The sequence below is a fragment of the Thermobia domestica genome, chromosome 7, assembly GCF_964235325.1.
Source record: "Thermobia domestica chromosome 7, izTheDome1.hap1.1, whole genome shotgun sequence".
In the NCBI taxonomy this organism is placed as follows: Eukaryota; Metazoa; Arthropoda; class Insecta; order Zygentoma; family Lepismatidae; genus Thermobia; species Thermobia domestica.
Window position 1 is genome coordinate 187,085,693 of NC_137460.1, and position 23,848 is coordinate 187,109,540.

At 35.5% G+C, this 23,848-nt stretch overlaps 3 protein-coding genes across 3 annotated transcripts; all 3 read left to right on the forward strand.

Moving 5' to 3' along the window:
* Positions 1–14,185: 14,185 nt before the first annotated feature.
* Positions 14,186–17,166, forward strand: LOC145689444 (uncharacterized). The gene is made up of 2 exons (XM_081763601.1): positions 14,186–15,217; positions 15,409–17,166. The coding sequence occupies exons 1-2, from the start codon at positions 14,186–14,188 to the stop codon at positions 17,164–17,166; spliced, it is 2,790 nt and encodes a 929-aa protein (XP_081619727.1).
* Positions 17,167–17,226: 60 nt separating this feature from the next.
* On the forward strand, positions 17,227–17,601 carry LOC145689445 (uncharacterized). The gene has a single exon (XM_081763602.1). It carries the CDS (start codon positions 17,227–17,229, stop codon positions 17,599–17,601), a length of 375 nt encoding a protein of 124 aa, XP_081619728.1.
* Positions 17,602–17,723: 122 nt separating this feature from the next.
* LOC145689446 (uncharacterized) lies at positions 17,724–19,352 on the forward strand. Its single transcript, XM_081763603.1, has one exon. The coding sequence runs from the start codon at positions 17,724–17,726 to the stop codon at positions 19,350–19,352; it is 1,629 nt and encodes a 542-aa protein (XP_081619729.1).
* The last annotated feature ends 4,496 nt before the right edge of the window (positions 19,353–23,848 follow it).

Here is a 23,848-nt window from a genome sequence, read left to right on the forward strand (position 1 = left end):
TTTACTGCAATCTACTATGGTTTTTATCATATCACTTGAAAGCGAAAACTTCCGGGATGACCGCAGCGAAGCGGGGCGGGTTAACATAAATGACAGGCGATATAATGTTAAGATTTACTGCAATCTTCTATGGTTTTTATCATATCACTTGAAAGCGAAAAAGTAAAAATTATCTAAGTAACAAAGTTTATTGCGTTCCGGGGTGACCGCAGCGAAGCGGGGTGAACGCTGCTAGTTTTATTATAATTAATAATAATAATAATAATAATAATAATAATAATAATAATAATAATAATAATAATAACTATTATAATAGTGAAATCTATTAAGTTTTATAATGACTATGTAGCATTGAAAATTATTGTTGCCGCTGGAGATGTTGAGTGGTACAGTCTGTTTCTATTTTAACTAATTACTAGCTGAACCTGCTCCCTTTACACAGCGCATCATTCGCATATGAGCATAAATCTCCTTCTCATTCCTCACAACATATGTCCCTTTACAGACACAAGTGAAAGACGTCTTGATTAAAAAAAAAAAAAAAAAAACTCGGCAAGGGGTATCATAAAGGGGAGATTTTTTCGATTATTTTTTCTCAATATCTCGCACCGTTTGCAAGATTTGAGCCTACTTCCGGTTGGAGTTTCTAATTTATGTATGACCAGTGTTTTCTTTCTTCTTGCATGCAGTATGTAATAAGCAAATACATTATATATGCAATTAATTATAATATCAGTTATATATGGTGTTCATTGGGCAAAACACTCAAAAATAAAGATTTATCTTAGACTCGACAAATATTTATCCTTTCTTTTTCACTATTATTTGGCCATGGAACAAATGCCTGAGACATATACAACCCTAATATACAACATTGTGGTGTTGGAATGTATAACACATAGGATATGATGCTTTAGTTTTTTTTAAATCAACGCTTCCATCGTACGCTAAGAAAATGTAATAAAGAAATAATGGCCATGTTTTTTAAATAAAATATTCAATTAGAACTGGACAATCTACGCAAAATTTCCAATCGATCAGTGAAAACGTCATCTTTCTAGAGCCTGTAGTTTTCGAGATCTCATTGTCGAAAGGATTGACCACAAACATATAAACATAGTTTAAAAGAACTCGGAAGATGAAAGCACAATTCACATGCATTGATTTTAGAGAAGGCTTATTAAAATACAAAGGCTTTGAACAATAATTTTATATCATGAACTTTATGAAAAAGATATAGTTAACTAATTTAGACTATTTAAAGTTCAATATACTTAAAATGTTTGTCTCTATTAAAGGTGAAATCACAGATAACCGTAAATGAAAGATTTGAACGCTAAACTTATAGGTTGGAGCTCGGGCACTTTTAATTGCTATTGTAGCATTTTAATAGATAGATTATTAAATTGTTCATGATTTTTAAATTCTAAAATTTCGCGACACATCTTAGAGGACTGCGTGACACATCAGTGTGTGTCGCGACACATCGGTTGGGAATCATGGTCTAAAGTACACGGTTTAAGGAAATAGGAAGCTGCGTGGAAAAAATATTTCTCTGCAGAAGACAATCATTCACCACTTGATTGTGCACCTATGTGTGTCAAGAAGTCAAGTATAAACTAAATAACTTTTTTTTTTCGAAAATTCCTCCATTTGCTTTATATATTAGTAATTTTTGAAGGTTTCATCAGAGGACAAAATTACTAACAAACACATTTTCGAAGCCGCGGTTGCTCAATGGTAGAACTCTCACCTCTAATCAGAGGGATATCGGTTCGATTGCAGCTCGCACCAAGTGGACTTTGTGGTGGACTAATACAGTATGCGTGCATTTTCTCGAGGTTCTTCCGTTTTCTTTCACTTTCTTCACTCACGCATTCATTCATTATAATGATCACCGTCTGTCTCCCTTAGCCTCGGAGCATAACCGTGGAACAATGAACTTAAAAAATAAGTCATATTTTATTTTCTTGTTCAATATTAACTTGAAACAATTAAACTAGAATCAAAAAAACTTATAGAAAAACTTTCTCGCACTGCTAATACTGTATAAGAAAATAACACTAAAGTTGCAGAGAATATTACTACACAAAATAGCGCATTGAAAATTTGTGGTTTTATGTAATTGATTTTATATGTAACCTCCCCTGTTCTGAATAATACAACCAATTGGATATTAGTGTTGGTCCATTCCGAAGAAAAAGAGAAGGATTTCGTGCGGAACACCCTCGTGGTTAAACGGTTAGCATACATTCCTTCAGCCATGAGACCTGGGTTCAATTCCTGATGGAGGCTCATGTGGTTCGAATCGCACGTTAAGTTGTAGATCCACGTCTCATATAGCATCACTCCAAATCAACCAATAAAGCAAGGATATCATGAGTTCAGATGTACATGGCAAGTATTTCATCGTCTTTTCTCCATGATATTATTACAGATATTCAATGCAATATTCAAAAAGTTGTCAATCTCTTTATACATAAATGAGCAAATGAATCCTACCAGCCAACATATCAATGGTCTAGTGGGACAATCCATACAATGGGAAAGCTAACAAAACCAAGTATCAGTGATTCGAAAACTGGTTAATAATTTATTTTTTCCTAGTATAATTATATATATAAATGACGTTTATATATTTAAAAAAAACATTGAACCAGCGACTTCATTTACATCACAAAACAGCTTGCTCCATACTAAAGCAATGGTTTTCATAAAATGCACAAGATACAATTGAAATATAGCTATACATACGTAAATAATCACAGATCTTTGAGAATATTCCTTATTCTCAAAGAAACCTTTCATGACTTGTCTCCAAATAATCAGAACTTATATTTGAAACACCCTGTATATAGTATATTTGAAACTGTTGTTACATTCAAGTACTGTTAATTTTTCTGCAAATATACAGGGTGTTTCAAAACAATACCAACGTTTTGGAGCGAATTTTGACACCAAGATAACACAATAACTATAGTAATGATGGGCATAATTAAAAATGCTTCCGTTCGGCGCTATGACCAGTTGATTTTTTTTAAAATTGCGAAAACAATCATAACTCGAGAACAAAATGTCGGATTGAAGTCGGGTGAAAGATAATGTCCATTGTTTTTAACGTAGATTTCATGAAAGTACAAATGAACGTGGTTCAGGAACGGCTCAAGGGTAATCTCCAAAAAAACTGGAGAATTTCTGTTGTATTTTATCAAGCGTTGAATGAAAAAAAGCAACAAAGCAAACTCTCGTAGGAAGAACTCAAATAAAATATCTCACAGTTATGTCTTTTAGGCTAATGGAGATGAACAATAAATGAATGCTAATAATTGTGATACAATTCATGGAATGAGAGTCTAGGGGTAAACGGAAATGCCCTGAGAAAACTCACGGACACAATGTTGTCTTCCACCAACTTTCATGGTCTGAGATCGAACGAAATATTCCTCGCACCAGAAGTTAACACTCTAACATTGAACCACCGTAGCCTCCTTTAGAGGAAGAACAATGAGCCTGATATGATGTATAGAGGTATAGATCAAGTAAATACTAGGTGTGATAAACCAATGTACAAAAAGGTATTGATGCTCAAAGTGTGAAACTCGTAGTTTTCTTTGTCCGGAAACGGTAAATATGTTTCTTTAGGTAATTAATTTCTGACTGCTAGACCACGTCCTTCCAGAGGTCGCGACAGTTTGTTGGTGGGTCGTGGTTAGTGTTGTTTTTAATTTATTTCATTATGCTTATTTTTTGTATGGAAGAAGGGGTCTATCGGGCTAGCAAAAAGGAGGTGTTAGTGTTGAAACGACTGGGAACTACTTCTAGGTTAATTTAATAAAACATAAGTTGTGAGAACAGAGTATAAAGACTCCAAGTAGATTCAATTGATGATTCTTGAGCATTGTTAGTCGTATCATGGATAACGACGTGATTCAGACAGTCTTTTTAATATTGGAAGGACGGGAAACAGAATTTCACGATGTCGAAGAAAAAAAGCTCATAGACAAATGACAAAAACATGTAGTGCCAGAGGACTTCATCGAAAAATCGTGGGCTTAAAGAGAATGTTCATTATTGTTAATTGCAGATTTCATTGAAACACAATTGAATCGTTGAGTTCGAAAACCGTCATCTGCAATGAAACTAATTTGAGAAGAGAGACAAACAAAACGAAATTAGCCAATACGCATCTTACATATAGGATTGTTTACATTCTTGGACCAAACAATATGGCAGTTTTCACGGCCCCAAATAAAATGAGCCCTATATGTCAGATGCATATTGACTAATTTTGTTTTGTTTGTCTCTCCTCTAAAATTACTTTCGATGGAGATGACAAGTTTTTGAACTCAAAGATTCAATTGAACATTGGTGCAGGAGGGGTTTTATAAGACACTGAATGCAAAAAGTAAACAACAATCAAATACATTATTTCAACGAAGAAAAATCGTAGTATGTCATTCAAGTTAGTATAACACTGTTACATTTCAAAAGAAGCAGTGTTTGATTGATCTACTTTGAATCACTACAAAATAAACTCTCGGAGAAAGAACTGTCCCTCTGTCCGATGGATACATTATTTAAGTGTATGACATATCATTTACAAGAAATATGAGACTTGTAAGTATAACTTTTAAGAATACGTTGTACTTTAGGAAAAATCCATCACTTCTTTTCTTTAGTTTCATCTATTAACCTAAATAATACACCATTGAACTTCCTATTATATTGTAGAGGATATCATGCTTAGCGCCTATCTTGAATTCTCCCTGTATGTTGTTGTTATTCTTCAAACAAGAAATTGTAATTATTAAATAATAAAAAAAAGACTTCCCTATGTTGTCACCTCATCCCAATACAAATTCATGCTTCCATTCTCTTCCTAGTTTCTGTAACTTCATCAAAACAAACTCAGCCACGCCGTTTCAGCAATTAACAAACTTCCCTATTGACCAAGATAATTTTGATGAGCTAGTCACCCACGTGCGGAGTACCAGGAAGAAGCGAAAGCAGGGAAGTAGAACAAAACCAGGGGACACGGGACCCTCGAGGTGAGAAGTGTGACAAAGGCCGCCAGAAATACACTTTGGACCACTATTCAAAAGAGTCGTCTTAACAGCAATTGGGAAATGGTTGGCACGCCTGGGCCCTCACCATCCATTGCATGACAGAGGTGTCATTCCGAAGAGGCCAGGACATCTGGGATCGATACCAGACGAAAACACTCAACGGATTGGAGGATAAGGCTTCACCTGATATTTAAAGAGGCTCACCACATCGAAATGTCTGAGGTACAGTAAAACTCTTTCCTTCCCTAACCTTTGCGTATCTGTGATATTTTCTATTAGAAAACATGCATTTCGTTTCATTCATCCCCAAATAATTTCTCAAGTGCTGTACTGCTCAGATCGCCACGTACTTTCTCTCTTGCCATGCGAAGTGCTATCCCCACGTTCATTTAGTAAGAACTGATAATTGAGACAATTAACTGTGGTTGTGACCCCACAGTACAGTACAGCAAGATGGTGGAGATTTGGACCTTCACTTTGTGAAGATTTTTGAGGGTTTTGCCTAGCATTTAGGATTTTTTCCTCCTATGTAGAAATGACTTCAGCTTCTGTGAGACATTTTTATTTTAAAATTCCGAATCATAAGACTTTTAAATTTTATTTCAATCAGACGATTTTTTTATGATGTAATTTTTTGATATAATTCTGTTATATCAAACAATGTCTTCCTTATTATTTGTTTTTGAAGTGACGCAGGGGGGCGCGTGGCTCAGTGGTAGAGCGTTCACCTCTGGTGCTTGGGGTCCCGGGTTCGATCCCAGCCCCGCCAAGTGAACTTTGTGGTGGACAAACACCGTGCTCGTGGGTTTTCACGGGGTTCTCCCGTTTCCTCCCACTTTCTTCATTCCACCATTTCACTCATCTCTCATAATCACCGTCTCCTTTAGCCTAACCGGCATAAGCGTGGGACGTAAAACTCAAAGATTTCATTTCATTTCATATGAAGTGACGCAAAGATTGGGTTTACTTTAAGTATGTTGTGTTGACGATCATTTTATGTGCATATTTAGTTAGCATTTTCTGCATGTTTCGATTATTAGCTTAACAGTATCTACAACCTTTTGATGATCTAAACGACATTTCTACCACGCAGTACTTTGAACCTATAATTTGTTCATCACCGATTGCCATTCCGGTTACTAAAAATTTTTATACCAATCTTAAAGACATTTTGCATTTATCTACCCCAGTTTCAAGTATTTCCTATTCTTTCACACCAAACAGTTTAAACATGGCCGAGAATAATAGTGGGAATGTAGAAGTTTGATTGACTTCGATTCATACGATAGTAAGGCCCAAATCTTTTTATGCTAAATTAGGAGAAGACATCAGGAGGTATTTGCAGAAATAGGAGGCTATTGCTTCCATCAATAATTGGACAGGCATAAGAAAAAAGCTTATCCTATGTATATACATTAATGAAAGGTCCGGCTGAATTTTGGATGGATAATGCTTCCAAAAAAAAAAAAAAACGAATTTGCCAATGAGTTCAAAGCAAAATTAATAGAAGCTTTTGGGGGCAACACAATGCCTTAGTTAACAGAAAGTGAAATGCGTGCTCGCGAGCAAGGAGAAACTGAGAGCATATCTGATTATGTTTATTCAAAACCCAACCTCATTTTGAGGGTAGACCCTCAATCCCCCCAGCGAAACAACCGCAATTAATCATAGAAGGGTTGAGTATTTTAGGGCCGTCATTCGTAAGGATATGATTTAGTTGAGAAATTGATACCAGATTTGATAACTGAGGAAAAAACAAAGATATTATTGGAACGGAAAACCATCGAGAAATACATTAAGCGTAATTCCTCAATATTGCAGTCTTCATTAGTTGCTAGTAATACGAATGTTGACCCGATGAATACGCATTCTTGCTCTCAGCCTACTACATAGTCCAGAGCAGTTGAGAAAATTCTGCTCAGAAAAATGCTGACGCGCATGTAAACTCTCAGGTTCCTGACTCTAATGAATTGCAGCAAATGCAGCAACAGTTAGAGAAACTTTCTTTGAATATTACGTCTCTCACTGCAAATCAAGGTCAATCTGACAACATAGGAAATGGAAGTTCACCTTTTCGTGGTAATAACAGAGGAAGTAGAGGCCGAGGTTATAATGAACTTACCAAAAGGTAGTCGTCAACCTGGTTCGATTGATGATATCAAGAACTTGAGTGGTAGTAACTGTTTTCATGTAAAAATATCTCTAGTAATTATATATCATATTATTCTCACCTTCTATATCAGAATTATAAAGTTGATGAACGGTTTTAAATGGTTTATTCGTTGATACACTTTTAATGTACTTTTTCTTTACACTGTCGTGCACACATACATAACGATTAGGTATCCATAAACAATTACATAGCAACGAACTATATAATAATCTCTATATCTTACAGATATTAAAAACCTTCTTCTTTTGTTATTATTAAATTAACATTCTATAAGGTATAGTGCTTATGTATGAGCACTTTCTACCCAAGGTACAGGTAATTATTAACCTATCCAATATTTCGTTATATAAAATGTCGCCCGACGATGGGACTGAATATAAAAGTCATAAACGAGCTTGGCTTTTATCTTCAAGAATCAGTGGTCCGTTTACAATAATGATCTTACATTACATATGTCCTTTACATTTTGATCGCCCCTCGTATATCTTCATTACATTTCATATATAGATACATTTATAACAATTCTTTCATTTCATTAATATTTATATTTTATTACATTAATTATATTCATTTCATTATCATTTATTACATTATTATATTTTATTATTAAACGTCGTCGCTTAATATATAATTTTTGAAGGGTGCGAAATCAAAATCGTAAGAATCAATTACGTTTTAATACATGAGTCACCGTGATTCAGGGCGCATTATATATTAATTATTTTAGATGATATTTCAAAATAAACATTGGATCTATAAAGCATCAGAATAATGAAGAATCTTATCCAAGACATTCATTGAATAATTAGCTTAAAAGAATGAATCTTACACTTAACATAATCTTTTGACAATTAAGTTTTCAACACATGTCAATCTAATATAAAATAATCTTTGCTTTTAATCAATTATGAACCGAATTATAATTCCTCTAATTGTCTGTATATCGAAGTTATAAGAATTGTTTTCATTATTGATATTAACACATAAACTTAAAAATAAAAATTCACAAGAATATATAACTGATATGGGTTTAACCCTAACTTCATTAACTAGAGTCAGTTTAAATTTGTACTACCATATGATTCTAATAAGGTACATTGTACGGCACAATCTTGATTAGGTTCCACAATATGTTGTACATGTATTGCATCGTGATTCTGATTTTGATACGAAGTGCCATCTCTTGAACAGCGATTATGTCTATCCACGTGATTTGTCGTATTCATGGAATTTCGCCATATCTTTCGATTGTTTTTATGTCTACTTCGATTGGGTGATCTGACATAATTATTGTTGTGATTGGTTAGGTTAGGTTGATTTCCTACATAGCTTTGCCTATTTTGCTCGTTTGGATTACTAGAATTTACTCGGCTTCGGTTGTATTCCGTATCGTTCATATTACGGATATCTAGATTCCTAACAGGTACAAAATGATCTGAATTATTCTTATTTTTACTCACACCTGCTTGTTGATTCAAAGCATGGTATTGAGTTTCATAACATTGAACGAGCATTAACAAATGATTGAAACTCATACATTGTGTAGAAAATAAGATCTGTTGTAACTTAAATGGGAGCAAATTTCGAATGGATGCTATTATTCTAGATTCTGACTGCAATGGATTAACAACTTTTAATTCGTTGTAGGTATTTACAACAAACTCGACAACAGATTTGTGTAAACGGGGATTGAAATGTTGATTTCTAATCGTGGCATCTCTATTTGCAAGCAAAAAGTCATTTTCATAATTCGCGATCAGTGCTGCCTTGAATTCCTCATATGTATTGATGTGATCACGTATTGCCTTAAACCATAAGGAACATGGTAGGAGTAATAAATGAGGGATTAGCTTCATATATTGTGATCTATCTATACACATTATATTGCATTCGTCTTGAAATTTTTCCAGGAAAGAAGTAGCATTCTCATTGCATTTACCACTGAATTTACTCATGGCCCGTATTTCATTCATCTTAACACTTAACTTTACCTTCCTTTTATCATTTCGTGTACTTCTTGGGTGACAATTCCTATCCATAACGTGATGTGTTGTTGCATCGTCTCTTATCCGCCCATCTGTACTCTTCGGATGTATTTCTTCCAAAATAATGTCTTCATCAGATGTGGGTGGAGGCGAGGTCATCTCTTGTGAATGGGGAAACTCCAAAGGATCACTAACCGTATTCTTATGGTGTGCGTTGTCCTTGACCTGTAGCTTCCTCATTTCCTCCTGTAGAGTAGCTATCAGTTGCGTATTTGCGCGTATGTTGTTTGAATTATTGGTGACCTGAACCTTTTGTTGACGAACAGAAGATTCCATTACTTCTAAATCCTTTTTTACACCACTGATTTCTTGGATAATGTGGTCGTGATTATCCTGACAATCCTCGGATATTCTTTTTAACTTTTCCTCGAATTGCGAGGTGATGTCATCCATCGCCTGGATAATTGATTGTTTCGTTTCATCTGACTTCTGTTCCATTCGTTTACTTAATTCCTCATATCGCTTGTTGGATTCTTCGAACTTCTGTTCTATCTTCTGTTCTATCGTCTGCTTCAATTCATTGGACATATGAACCAAATTTTGCTCCAATCGCTTCATGGCTTCCGAATCGCCCTTACGACATTGTTCTTGCCGCTGTAAGGCTAACAAGATTCGGTCTTCCAGTGTCATTCCTGGTGCTACACTATGTTCACCGTTGTCACTATCATTGGGTTCATTCTCCATAGCGTTACCGTTCATTTTTCTTATTATTATTCTACCACTTCTCAGTCTGGTGAAATTTGTATTCATTAACTTTATTACAAAAGTAAATTCACCCTTACTTTGCTTCGGGTAATGAATTTACGAGATGGTCCCGGGTGAGGTAAACCAAAATTTTTATAACGAACTTACCAAAAGGTAGTCGTCAACCTGGTTCGATTGATGATATCAAGAACTTGAGTGGTAGTAACTGTTTTCATGTAAAAATATCTCTAGTAATTATATATCATATTATTCTCACCTTCTATATCAGAATTATAAAGTTGATGAACGGTTTTAAATGGTTTATTCGTTGATACACTTTTAATGTACTTTTTCTTTACACTGTCGTGCACACATACATAACGATTAGGTATCCATAAACAATTACATAGCAACGAACTATATAATAATCTCTATATCTTACAGATATTAAAAACCTTCTTCTTTTGTTATTATTAAATTAACATTCTATAAGGTATAGTGCTTATGTATGAGCACTTTCTACCCAAGGTACAGGTAATTATTAACCTATCCAATATTTCGTTATAAGGTAGAGGGGGAAACCAAGCTCGCTACTGCAACAACTATTTTCAAAATCAAGGGAGTAATGTTGATAGGGGTAACGTGATTGACAATAACTCGAGTGACCAGGGATAAAGCACCGCTGCGGGGACTTCTAAACTACCACGTTCTTCTATTGCGTGTTGTCGCTGCCAAGGATTAAATCATATAGCCCGAGATTGATGCGCATTTTTAAACGAAGAAACGGAATAGTTGGTCGTGACACAACTATTCGTCATTCTGTGTTACAAGTCCCTATATTCAAGGAATCAAAACTTCCATACATTAATATTAGAGTAGGAAGCGTGTACACTCCATTGTTAATTGACTCAGGATCACAAGTTTCTTGTCTCCCTGAAAATTTAGTTCCTAAAGGAGCAAAGAAAATCGCAATTACCACCAAATTAAAGGGAGTGATGGACAACACAATTTAAGTATCTCATATTGTTTGTTTGCGTTTCTTCATAGGATAAAAGCGCTTTACGCATCCGTTCAGAATAATTCCTCGGTTTCCCTTTAAGCTCCAACTTGGTCAGGATTTCTTAACATCCCATAATGTTTTTCTGGATTTTCAGAACAATATTTTTTTTCAGTCAATAGATTTGGGAAACCACCTCAAAACCAGCTTCCACGTAATAATAATGAGGGTGTAATTTCTGAAACTTTAAGAGAAATTACGTCTCTTTCTAAAGCCATTTACACACTTTCTGAACGCGTAGTGCTTCCAGCGAAAACGCATACTCCAGAGTCTCACACTAAATATTACGACATAGGAGGGGATAAGAACCTTTTAGTGCCAAATATTTCTTTGCAGAACAAATTAGAAATTATTATTCCTTGTTGTGTTCTGTCATCATCTCAGCCTTGTGTATGGATTACGAATCCTACTATTAAATACATACCGTAACGTTAAACGAGAGTCAAGAAATAGGGTTAGCCGAAAAATTTGAAGAAATATCAGAGGAAGACTCTGCTTATCTAGTAGGTCAAATTCAGGAGGAATTGCAACCGAAATTTTAGGAAAAAGAAAACTTTGACAGGTCACAAATTCAGGTTAACCCCGACCTTTCTGAAAGTGGTAAAAAGAAATTTTATGATCTCGCTTATCGTTATAGTGATATTTTCATGTGGCACGATCAAGATTTTTTTGTTAAGTATTACGAATACCAAATCCAGCTCAAAGACCACACGCCTATTTGCAAACCAGCCCTGCCTATACCGTATCATTTGCGCGCTGTAGTTAAACAACAGCTGGACAATTTATTGCAAAGAGGAATCATTTCGATAACAATATCACCATGGAACTCACCTATTCTTTTAGTTAAGAGTAATTATCGTTTTGTTTCTGATTTTCGAGCAGTAAATGTTCAGTGTAGGGTGGATTCTTTTCAGATTCCTAGCTTAAATCATGTTTCTGGAAAGAGATATATTACAACGTGAGACCAAAAGGATGCTTTTTTCAAATTCGCATCACAGAAGATAGCAAACCAATCACAGGACTTTCTGTACCGGGGAAGGGATCTTTTCATTATAATGTGGTTTCTTCAGGGATTACTTTGTTCTTCTGTGGCGTTGAACGGGCGCATAAAACTGACATTAGCCGATATTCCATCGTCTCATATATTGAGTTACATAGATGACTATTTTATAGTAGCTGAGACCATACCGGAAATGTTAGAATTATGCACTTTACTTTTTAATGCTTTTCGCAAGCGAGGGTTTTTAAGTGTGATCATGTGACGTTGGAAAATGTTATTTATTTATTTGTATTTGTAACCTCAACAGAGAATAAAACTCCAGTTACAGAAGGTTAACATTAATGTTTATGTCCATTTAACCAGTAAGAGTAATGATGATAAATAAGTTAAAATATATACATAAATAAATACATAATAACAAGACAAGACGAATAAAATACATTAAGTGTACAAATAAGCCATGAATCACAGGATTTCCAAAACTTGGTTCCTAAAGTGACGCTCTTTGTTACCGAATATATCCAAAAACACACTCTCTTTACTTGTTGAATTGTAAGCAGCACTAATTCTCCAAGTAGGTGACTTTCCGGCAAAAGAATATGTTATTATTTTTTGCACGCGTTTTGAGGGACGGGGCTTGAATAAATAGATTTTGTGTAACAGCGCTGGACAGTCAATTTTATTATGCAGAAGTCGAAAGAGAAAAAATACGTCAGTTAGTGTTCTTCTTTGTTCTAACGTCCTGAATTTAAAATTATGAATAAGATTGGTATAGTGCTCAAATTTTGGATAAAGACCGGTCTTTTTGTAGGTAAAATATCTCAAGAATTTACTTTGTAATTGCTCAACTTTCTGGCATTCAGATTTTAAGTATGGATTCCAGATAACTGATGCATATTCTAATTTAGCCCTAACATACAAAAAGTAAAGAGTCTTCAATGTCATCTCATTTCTAAGTTCATTACTCATTCGAATTACGAATCCGAGGTTCCTGTAGGCTTCATTAGTTATTTTATCTACGTGTTGGTTAAATGTTAACCTATGATCAAATATTACTCCCAAATCTTTCACTGAGTTCGATTTATTTAAATTTGCCCCACCAAATGAATACGAATATTCCCAAGAAACTTATTTTCTACTGAACGTCACAGACACACATTTATCTACATTCATCTGAAGTTTGTTTACCTTACACCAATTTACTACCTTATTTAGGTTGGCATATATTTTGAGATCGTCTGCAAACAGTAGTTTTTCTGAATTTGTAATACAACACGGAAGATCATTGATAAAAAGTAAAAAGAGAAGAGGCCCTAAGTTCGATCCCTGCGGAACTCCTGAAATCCTGCCTATTTCTTTAGAAAGAAATTCTTTATAGATAACGGACTGTTTACGGTTATGCAAATAAGAGGGAAAGAAATTGACCATAGCAGGACACTAAGTTACATAAAGCTAATTTATGTAGTAAAACATCATGTTATACGGTGTCAAAGGCCTTACTGAAATCAGTGTATATAACATCTACTTGATCATTATTGTCCAAAGAAGAAGCTATAAAGTCTGTAATAATACCTAAATTTGTAACTGTCGAGCTACTTTGTAAGAATCCATGTTGATATACCGACATTGCAGGGTGCATGTGATTTAGTATTCGAATATATAGGACACTTTCAAAATATCTTGGCAAATACGGGTAAAATTGCAACAGGCCGAAAGTTTTCAATATTGTTCTCTTTCCCGATTTTGGAATTGGGCAAACTATTGAGTGCTTCCGTTTGTCAGGAAAAGCATTGTTTTTTATTGCAAAATTAAATATTATACTTAAAGGATAATTGAAAATATCAATACATGCTGTGGAGTTTGTATCTGGCAACATTGTGAAAAGTCTAAAAACATTTGACTGTAATGGAACGTAGTAGTTGCGGCAGAAGCTATAGAAAAGTTTGAAGTAATGTGTACCGGTAACATTTGTAATTTTTGAAAACATTCAGTCAATTTGTATGGTTTTGGTCTTGTTTGTAGAATGATATAGTAATGTGTGATGTTTAATGGAAAATAGACAAAAGATAGAAAGTTGTGTTTTGATTCTTAAACACGAATTGCTTTTATAGACTGTAACATTTTGGCACACCAGCGTGAGGCGGGAAAAAAGGACGAATCATGGATAAATTAGTAAAGGCTAGGAAACCGGTGCAGATATCGTTTTCAAAGGCTTATAATAGCTTAGTGGCTGAATGTGAAAAAGACAATGTAAGTGTGGAAAGTGTGAAGTTATATTTTACGAAGTTGGAGAGACTTATAACCGAATTATCAACCTATGATGAAAATATTCTTGAACTGTTGCTTAGTGATACAAGCAAAAAAAGTGAAGCACGTTACATGGAAGAGTACAACAACGTGGAAAGTTACCGGGAAATGTTCGACGAAGCGCGTGTAAAACATGAGAACATTTTGAAAACAGTAGCTCCTTCTAGCAGTTCAGGTGGTCATACAGGTAAAAAGAAACTTAAGTTACCGAAAATTGAGTTGAAAACTTTCAGTGGGGAAATAAGTGAGTGGATAAGTTTCTGGAGCCAGTTCAAACGAATTCATAACGATGATGAAATCGAGAAAGAGGACAAGTTCCAATACATGCTACAAGCAATTAGTACCGGTAACAGAGCATGGGACGTAGTGAACAGTTATCCACCCACAGCCGATAATTACGATAAAGCTGTGGAAAGTTTATGCAATCGTTTTGGTCGAGAAGAATTGTTGATAGAGTACTACATACGTGAACTGTTAGGACTTGTTATACAGAATGTTTCGAATGACAAAAATAAGTTAAAATTGCATTCCTTATATGATAAACTTGAGTCATATTTACGTGCGCTAGAATCAATAGGTATGACTAGTGAAAAATATGCAGCTATGTTATTCCCCGTGGTAGAATCTTGTTTGCCTGATGAAATTTTGAGGGTTTGGTTAAGGCATACAGCGACTGCCAGTGTAAGTGACAGTAATGCAAATACGTATAGTGAGAAACTAAAACAGTTGTTACAGTTTCTGAGAAATGAAGTGGAGGGAGAAGAACGCATTGCGTTAGCTCAAGCAGGGTTTAAAGTGAAACAAACTTCCATGGTGAATTTTAAAAAGAATAAAGAAGAAAAAAGGGTGCCTACTGTTAATAATCTGTTCTCTGGACAAAATCAGGTAAAAGAGGACAAACAGTGTGTTTTTTGTGAAGCGTATCATTTACCACAAAAGTGTGAAAAGGCCAAGAGTATGAACCTGGAAGAGAAAAAGAAACTTTTAATGCAGCAAAAATGTTGTTTTCGGTGTTTGAAACCTCAAAAACACACTGCCAAGAACTGTACGTTTAATGTTGTTTGTTTTTTGTGCAGGGGAAACATTTTTCGGTTTTGTGCTCGGAAAAATTAGAAAACAAAACAAAACAAAATTCAGAACAGCATAACGTAACGCTAACGAATCAAAATGGTAGGGATGAGTTTCTCCTACAAACACTCAAGTTAAAATTGAAAACAAACGGGAAAGAATGTGTAGTGCGTGCACTTTATGACAGTGGTTCACAGAGATCATATGTCTCTAAGCGAGTAGTGGAAGTACTGGGTTGTCAACCAATATGTACTGAAACTTTAGAACATAGTTTGTTTGGTGGTGTCAAAACACAAAAGGAGTCCCTTAACAAATATAGTATACTTGTAGCTGATGTTAATGACAATCATTCGTGTAGGATGGAAGTTTTAGAGAAACCAGTGATTTGCGGTGAGATACCTTCTCTTAAACGTGGACCGTGGTTAAAAGAAATGAAGAAGAGAAAAATTTGGCTGTCCCATTTAGATAGTACGGGAGAAATAGAACTGTTAATCGGTGCGGATATGGCTAGTGAATTTTTAACAGTAGATATGTTACAGTTAGAGTCAGGACTATTTGCTGTTGGAACAATGTTTGGATGGACGATAATGGGTAAGTTACCGTCCAAAAGATGTTATGGTATGTCTGCCAATGTTGTGATCACTTTATTGTCAATCAGTGACCGTATTGCGGATTTGTGGAAATTAGATACGTTAGGCATCACTGACCCAATAGAAGTTAAGACTAAGAACGAAAACCATGAAGTAATTTTAAGACATTTTGAAGAAACTTTGTGTGTGAATTCAGATGGTCGTTACGAAGTTAAATTGCCGTGGAAGGAAGAACCTATGGAACTACATGACAACAAGGAAATAGCTGAAAAGAGATGTGTGAAGATGACCGAGAAGCTGTGGCAAGAAGGAAGATACGAAGACTATGAAAACTTTTTTCGAAACTGGTTGGAAGAAGGAATCATAGAAGAAGTACCGGAGGAGGAGCTGGACAATCGAAGTTACTATTTACCACATAGAGCAGTGATAAAAGAGAATTCCACTACCCCAATCAGGCCAGTTTTTGATGCGTTTTCGAAAACAAAGGGTGCATATTCATTGAATGACTGTTTAGAGAAGGGTGCAAACTTAATTGAAGAAATTCCGGCATTTATGCATAGGTTTAGAGAGAAAAAGATAGGGATTATATCGGACATTAGAAAAGCTTTCCTGCAAATTTCGGTAAATAAAAACGATCGTGATTATTTAAGATTTCTTTGGTGGGAGAATTTTGACGAAAGGAAGTTTAAAACTTTTAGACATATGCGAGTTGTTTTTGGTGTGAATTGCATTCCCTTTCTGTTGGGGGCCGTGCTTAATTACCATTTAGAAAATGCTCCCCGTGAATATGAAGAAATAGCTAGTAAATTGAAACGATCCCTTTATGTTGATAATTGTGTCACGTCTGTTGACAATGAAGACGAAATGTTTGCTTTAATCGAAAAATCAAAGACGCTGCTCAGTGAAGGTAAATTCGATTTACGAGGATGGGTATATAGTGGTTCTTCTATAGGCAGTAATGATGTTTACACTCCAGTTCTAGGTATGTTATGGGACACATGTACAGACACTTTATTGTGTGATACAAAGAATTTAGGCAGAGTAGAAGGACCAGTGTCAAAACGAGTTATTTTATCTACTGCTCATAAGTTATTTGACCCTCTAGGATTTCTGTCACCAGTGACGTTGATTCCAAAATTGTTACTTCAAGAAAGCTGGGAAAATAACAACTCTTAGGACACACCAGCTTCTTCAGAAATTTCCAGGAAATTCGACAGGTGGTATAAAGAACTGGCGATGTTGGCCGAAATAAAGATTCCTAGACAGTTTGCACAAGATGGTACAAGGAACTCTTGGACGTTACATGTTTTTTGTGATTCTAGTAAAAATGCGTATGCTTCTGTCGTGTTTTTGAGAAGTGAATGCAATGGAGAAGTTAATGTCCAGTTGTTATTCAGCAAAGCACGTGTTGTGCCATTGAAAAAGTCAACTATTCCACGTTTAGAATTAATGGCCTGTTGTATCGGAGTTAGACTTGCTGTGTCTGTGATTGAGAGTTTAAATTTAGACATTCCTGTGTTCTATTGGACAGATTCTTTGGTGGCGCTTTACTGGATAAAAAATGATGAACCTTGGGGAGTGTTTGTAATGAATAGAGTGAAGGAAATTTGAGCTCTCTCCGGTGTAAAGTGTTGGAGACATGTACCGGGAAATTTGAACGCAGCTGACCTACCCTCAAGAGGCTGCAACCTGACTGGTTACGGCAGACGGAAGAATTCTGGCCGAAAACTGATATGAAACCAAATGCGCTTGAAGTAAATTATGAAAAACTGAAAACAGTTGTTTCATTAAGTATTGCAAATGAGCCAAAGTGGTATATGCAATATTTTTCAAATTATGAGAAATTAATACGTATGGTTGCATGGATCTTGCGTTTTATCCATAATTGTCGTTCAAAGGAAAGTGAAAGGTTAACGGGTGAGCTATTGGTATTTGAAATAGAATCAGCTGAGAAGGTTATAATGAGAACTATCCAGAAAGAATGTTTTGTTAGTGAACCAGATTGTTTGAAACAATTGTGTACTTTTGTTGATGGTGAAGGTTTGATTAGGTTAAAGACTAAAATTGCACGTAGACTCGATGAAGATGATTTTCGGAGTCCTATTGTATTACCACCTGAGCATGAAGTTGTGAAGATGTTGATATTGAAGGAACATTTGAAATCATCTCATGCTGGAGTTCAAGTATTATTGACAAAGTTACGTGAAAGGTTTTGGATTCTTCGTGGGAGAAAAACTGTAAGTTCTGTTGTTCGAAGATGTGTTAAATGTAAACGGTACGATGCAAAAAATATTAATGTTACACCAGCTTCCTTGCCAGAAGACAGAGTTAAAGATGCATTAGTTTTCGAAATAACCGGAGTAGATTTAGCTGGGCCTCTCTTCCTTCAAAATGGGAAAAGATGTTGGATTGTCTTGTTTACTTGTGCCGTTTATCGTGCAGTGCATTTAGAACTGGAACTGTCTTTATCGACCTCTAGTTTTTTGTCAGCATTAAGGAGATTTATTGACAGGCGCGGAAGGCCGAAGGTCATTTATTCTGATAATGGAACGAATTTTGTCGGTGCAGATAATCTCTTTAAGTTAATCGACTGGGAACAAATTTCTTTGTACTCATCAGTAGAAAGAATTCAGTGGAAGTTCATTCCACCTACCGCTGCCTGGTGGGGTGGATGGTGGGAGCGAATTATACAAATGATCAAGAAACTTCTTCGTAGAACGTTGGGTAGAGCGTCTTTAAGTTATGAAGAATTGAGTACAGTGTTGTGTGACATAGAAGCAGTTATCAATGCTCGTCCGCTGACTTATTTGTCAGAAGATTCAAACGATCTCACACCCATTACCCCAGCTATGTTTTTACAAGATAATTTGGAGATAGGAGTACCTGATCTGGATCATATAGAGATAGTTGACAAGTCAAAAAGATTTAGAAGATTGCAGCACATAAGAACACAATTGAAAGATAGATTTCGTAGTGAGTATTTAAGTCAGTTAGTACTGAAGCAAACCGGAAAGAAAACTTGTCGAGAAATAAAAGAAGGAGACGTTGTACTTGTTGGAAGTGACAATAAGAGAAGACTAGACTGGCCTTTAGGAAAAATTACAAAGGTGTTCCCTGGGAAGGATGATATTGTAAGAGTGGCTAGGATTAAGACTGAGAGTGGAGAAATTATAAGACCTGTTCAGCGGTTGTACCCCTTGGAAGTGAGTTTTGTTCAAACCGAAGGTGTTGTGCAAGCGAAAAATGAAGAGGAATGTCCGTCTAAAACCTTGACTTTAGGTAAAATTGAAGAAAAGGGTGAACATGTTGTCACAACAAGAAAAGGTCGAAAGGTGAAGATACCTGTACGGTACTTAGTGTGATTTTGTTTTGATTTATTTGTGATAAATCAAAAGGTGGGAGGATGTGGAGTTTGTATCTGGCAACATTGTGAAAAGTCTAAAAACATTTGACTGTAATGGAACGTAGTAGTTGCAGCAGAAGCTATAGAAAAGGTTGAAGTAATGTGTACCGGTAACATTTGTAATTTTTGAAAACATTCAGTCAATTTGTATGGTTTTGGTCTTGTTTGTAGAATGATATAGTAATGTGTGATGTTTAATGGAAAATAGACAAAAGATAGAAAGTTGTGTTTTGATTCTTAAACACGAATTGCTTTTATAGACTGTAACACATGCTTTAACAATATATGGAGGAATTTCCCATTGATTTATTAGATTTTAATTTTCTGATTGCCCTTTCAATCTCTTCTATGGTTATCTCCGATATAAAAAAAGAGCCTAACATAGTAATATTACCAATATTATCATCAAATGAATGACTACTATCGGTATTATCAGTTGACGACGCTAGTCGATATACAGACTGAAAATGGTGGTGTGCGAAAGCATTTGCAATCTCATCATTTTTACTCAGCCCACGTCTCTGGTACAACAATGGTCCAGAAGGGAGATGTCGCGTTTTATTCTTAATATAGTTCCAAAATTGTTTTGGGTCTTCCTGTATGTTAATGGCTAATTCCATTTGTGACTTACACGACAACAAACGTCGGGCGGCAGTAAATATTATGTATTACAAAAATTATAAGATATTTTCATGGGCAGGTTTTAGGTTATAAATAAGGGGCAATAAGTCCTTCATTCATTTTCATTTGAAGCATTTAAATATGTAAACAAAATGGCTGAAACAAGTCTCTAAATATATACGTGACTTATACGACAGTAGGAGACATCGTGTTTTGAATAACGGTTAACTATTTGAAAATTCTGTTCTTCTATTACTGCAATAAAACAAAAATTTTTTTCATATATTAAGTAGATTTCAAGTTACAAGACCAAAAGAAAATTATTATATTTTCTGTGTTTATTTTAAAATATATGCCACAAATATAACGTGACGTACACGACATAAATTTGTGACTTACCGGTACACGACAAGTCTAACATAATCTCTTCGTTTAATTACACTTCCAAAATCTTTTGGCGGATAGAGTGGCACTAATGATTTAGAGAGATAAAAGGAAGTTAACAGACAAAACAAGAAGTTTACAGTTCTTTTATTGGAGCAAAATTTGTCAAATTCTAATTTATGTCTGTGATTGACGTCTGTTAATGCAACATAGGCCTAATCTTTCTGTTGCGGTCAATAAAGATCTTTATCCTGATGGTAATGGCGAAGAAATGTTACATACAGTTGTTCTGATTCTTTTCTCCACATCTAACAAATATTTAATAGTTCTTTTTCGGCGAAGGATAATAATACCCTGTGTGAAGTAGAGTATTTCAATAACTTCTTCGCTGCGTTTATTCCCTTAACATGCGCCAATGAACAGTTGTGGAATGAAATCGAACTTTTTCGTGGTGAAGAAATATCTTAGATGAGACAACATTCAATAGTATACGCTGAAACACAATGAAAGTAGTGCTAGTTTCGTGTTTTTGGAATATTACATATTTCTTCCTTATGATGTTTCCATTGGCGCATCAACTCAAATTTTTGAAGTAATACTCTTTACTACAGTATATTACATTAATGTTTGGACATAACTTGCATGTTCTCTCAATAACTTCTAAAGCAGATTGAGGATCAATTTGTCTTTGAGAGCCTTTCCATAGTTCGTACCCGAAAAATGCCAAGACATTTCAACTTTCTGCAATGTTATTGAACAAAGTGAATAATGTTGTGAACCATCATCCGACTGATAATTCACATTGTTAATCAGAAAACTCGGATGACACCCTTCAAAATCTTCCATAAGTGTAGATTTGAAACAAGCAAATGGAAACATATCTTGATGCATACAATCAGATATAATTACGCACGAATCATGTTCTGTGCTTTCCTTTTCTTCAGGAAAATATATTATTGCAGTTTACATAGTACAACTGTGTGATATCCAGTGACCGGTTTGTATCTTTTCTTGGTACATAAAACAGTAATTTCCATTAAAAATCCATTTGATGTAATATCGTTCTTTTCAACTTCTCTGTCTATTTCCGCTTCCACTCAGCTTCTGAACTAGGCATATCTGAAAATGCAATACAAAAGACAAGTGTTACATATCTGACATGTCCTAATTTCATAATCTTAAAGTAAACTTTGTTGTGAGATACATATTTTCGTTTGAGTAAGCATGTTTTCTACCAAGGAAGCGTGACAGAGTAGTAGCGTGCTAGATTTGGCTCGGTAGGTTGCAGGTTTAAAACATATAGCTGGCAATCCTGACTGAGGTGTTCCTCATTCACACCAGGCAAATGCCGAGATGATATCCTTTCAATAGATCTGAAAGAATCCTTTCCCACATGCACACCTCCTTCCTATACCGGCCTGAGCTTAAGATGCATAAAGGCAATAAATACCAATTTACAAGCATGTTTCCAAAACAACAAAAGAGTACGAGAAAACCAATAATAGTATTAAAAGTAGCTGAAGCTAGAAATTTCGAAACCACATATGGCGGCATTGTTCCATAGACAGTAGATACTTCCTGTCATGTCTTTTAAAATTTCTTTCTAGATCACATTGATTCATATTGTTTAACTTTTCATTCATTTGTTACATTTATATTCCAGTCAAATACATTTTACACCCATACTTCATAATATTGCTTTTATCCTCCTTATCTTTCATTCTCTTACGCTAAACATGGTGCTTGAGTTATCAATTCACTATTTATACGTTTTACTACAGTTAGCTACTATTGGCAATGTAGTACCATTGCAACAAAATGTGACTTACACGACACGTATAATGTGACTTACACGACAGGGAAAGAAATGTGAATTACATGACACATTATATTTTGTATTTAAAAGAGTTACACGTATTATTTCGGAACTTTCTGCACGGCCTCTGGTTACCGTCTGTCCAAATGAAGAAAAATTAAAATAACAGCTCTTTTGTTTAATTATGAATATAAATACATAAACTTATTCATGTTTTCTTGTGACCTACACGACAGCCTACTTGAATAAATCAATTATTATAATTTTCTTGCTATTATTAAATTATGTGCAAAACAATGTCACTGATGTAAACACAAACATTATCTTAATAAATACCATACGTGATCTTCATTGACCAAGATAATTTTGATGAGCTAGTCACCCACGTGCGGAGTACCAGGAAGAAGCGAAAGCAGGGAAGTAGAACAAAACCAGGGGACACGGGACCCTCGAGGTGAGAAGTGTGACAAAGGCCGCCAGAAATACACTTTGGACCACTATTCAAAAGAGTCGTCTTAACAGCAATTGGGAAATGGTTGGCACGCCTGGGCCCTCACCATCCATTGCATGACAGAGGTGTCATTCCGAAGAGGCCAGGACATCTGGGATCGATACCAGACGAAAACACTCAACGGATTGGAGGATAAGGCTTCACCTGATATTTAAAGAGGCTCACCACATCGAAATGTCTGAGGTACAGTAAAACTCTTTCCTTCCCTAACCTTTGCGTATCTGTGATATTTTCTATTAGAAAACACGCATTTCGTTTCATTCATCCCCAAATAATTTCTCAAGTGCTGTACTGCTCAGGTCGCCACGTACTTTCTCTCTTGCCATGCGAAGTGCTATCCCCACGTTCATTTAGTAAGAACTGATAATTGAGACAATTAACTGTGGTTGTGAGCCCGCAGTACAGCACAGCCAGAATATGATAATTTTACTTTCACTATTATCCGCCTGTTTCCCCCCTCTTAGTCTTGAAGGTCGCCTAGCTGAAATCCCATAGCAACGTTTCCTTCCTCGTGCCCTTCTATTTTTTATGCCCTATTAGTATGCGATGCCCTGAATTATGAAAAAATTAGAATCAGTGACAACACTTGAGGACGGACAGGATCACATCTAACAAGATGCTCCCTTCCCCCCACAATCATATATTATTGTGATGTAGGCTAAGTAATACAAAACTTCCCCTTTTTGGAACACAAAAATTTGCTACCTCCGAAAAGTATTTTGCCTTTTCCTTTCCCCTTTCAAGAAATTAAAGCTATGTCGTTGCTGTTAATATATTCTTCAGTGAGTCCTGTATTAATTTCCTATTGACTTAAAAATATTTTTCACTGAATGTTTTACAGGTTAAGAACTAGTTATTATGACTTGTTTACTGAAACAGTCTTTACAAGTTTGTTCAACGTGCCTGAAGTTGGCCCCTCCACCTGTTCCAAATTACACCAAACATTCCACATCGTCATGCACGTTAGTGCACTCAGACTTAACGTTAGTGCTATCAGGGTTTACGAGATATTGAAGATTTTTGGTGGGGGGCCAACTTCATATCAAGTTGGCCCCCACCCATCTTTATGCAGACAGATCTTCACAAAACTTTGCGCATCGTTAGTGCATCGTTAGTGCACTTA

Bases quoted from the DNA above. Each gene is read 5' to 3' on its own strand.
- LOC145689444 (XM_081763601.1), top strand. From the start codon at position 14,186: ATGGATAAATTAGTAAAGGCTAGGAAACCGGTGCAGATATCGTTTTCA. The intron at 15,218-15,408 runs GTAAAAGAGGAC...TTTTTTGTGCAG, and splicing joins TGTTCTCTGGACAAAATCAG to GGGAAACATTTTTCGGTTTT.
- LOC145689445 (XM_081763602.1), top strand. From the start codon at position 17,227: ATGTTGGCCGAAATAAAGATTCCTAGACAGTTTGCACAAGATGGTACA.
- LOC145689446 (XM_081763603.1), top strand. From the start codon at position 17,724: ATGAAACCAAATGCGCTTGAAGTAAATTATGAAAAACTGAAAACAGTT.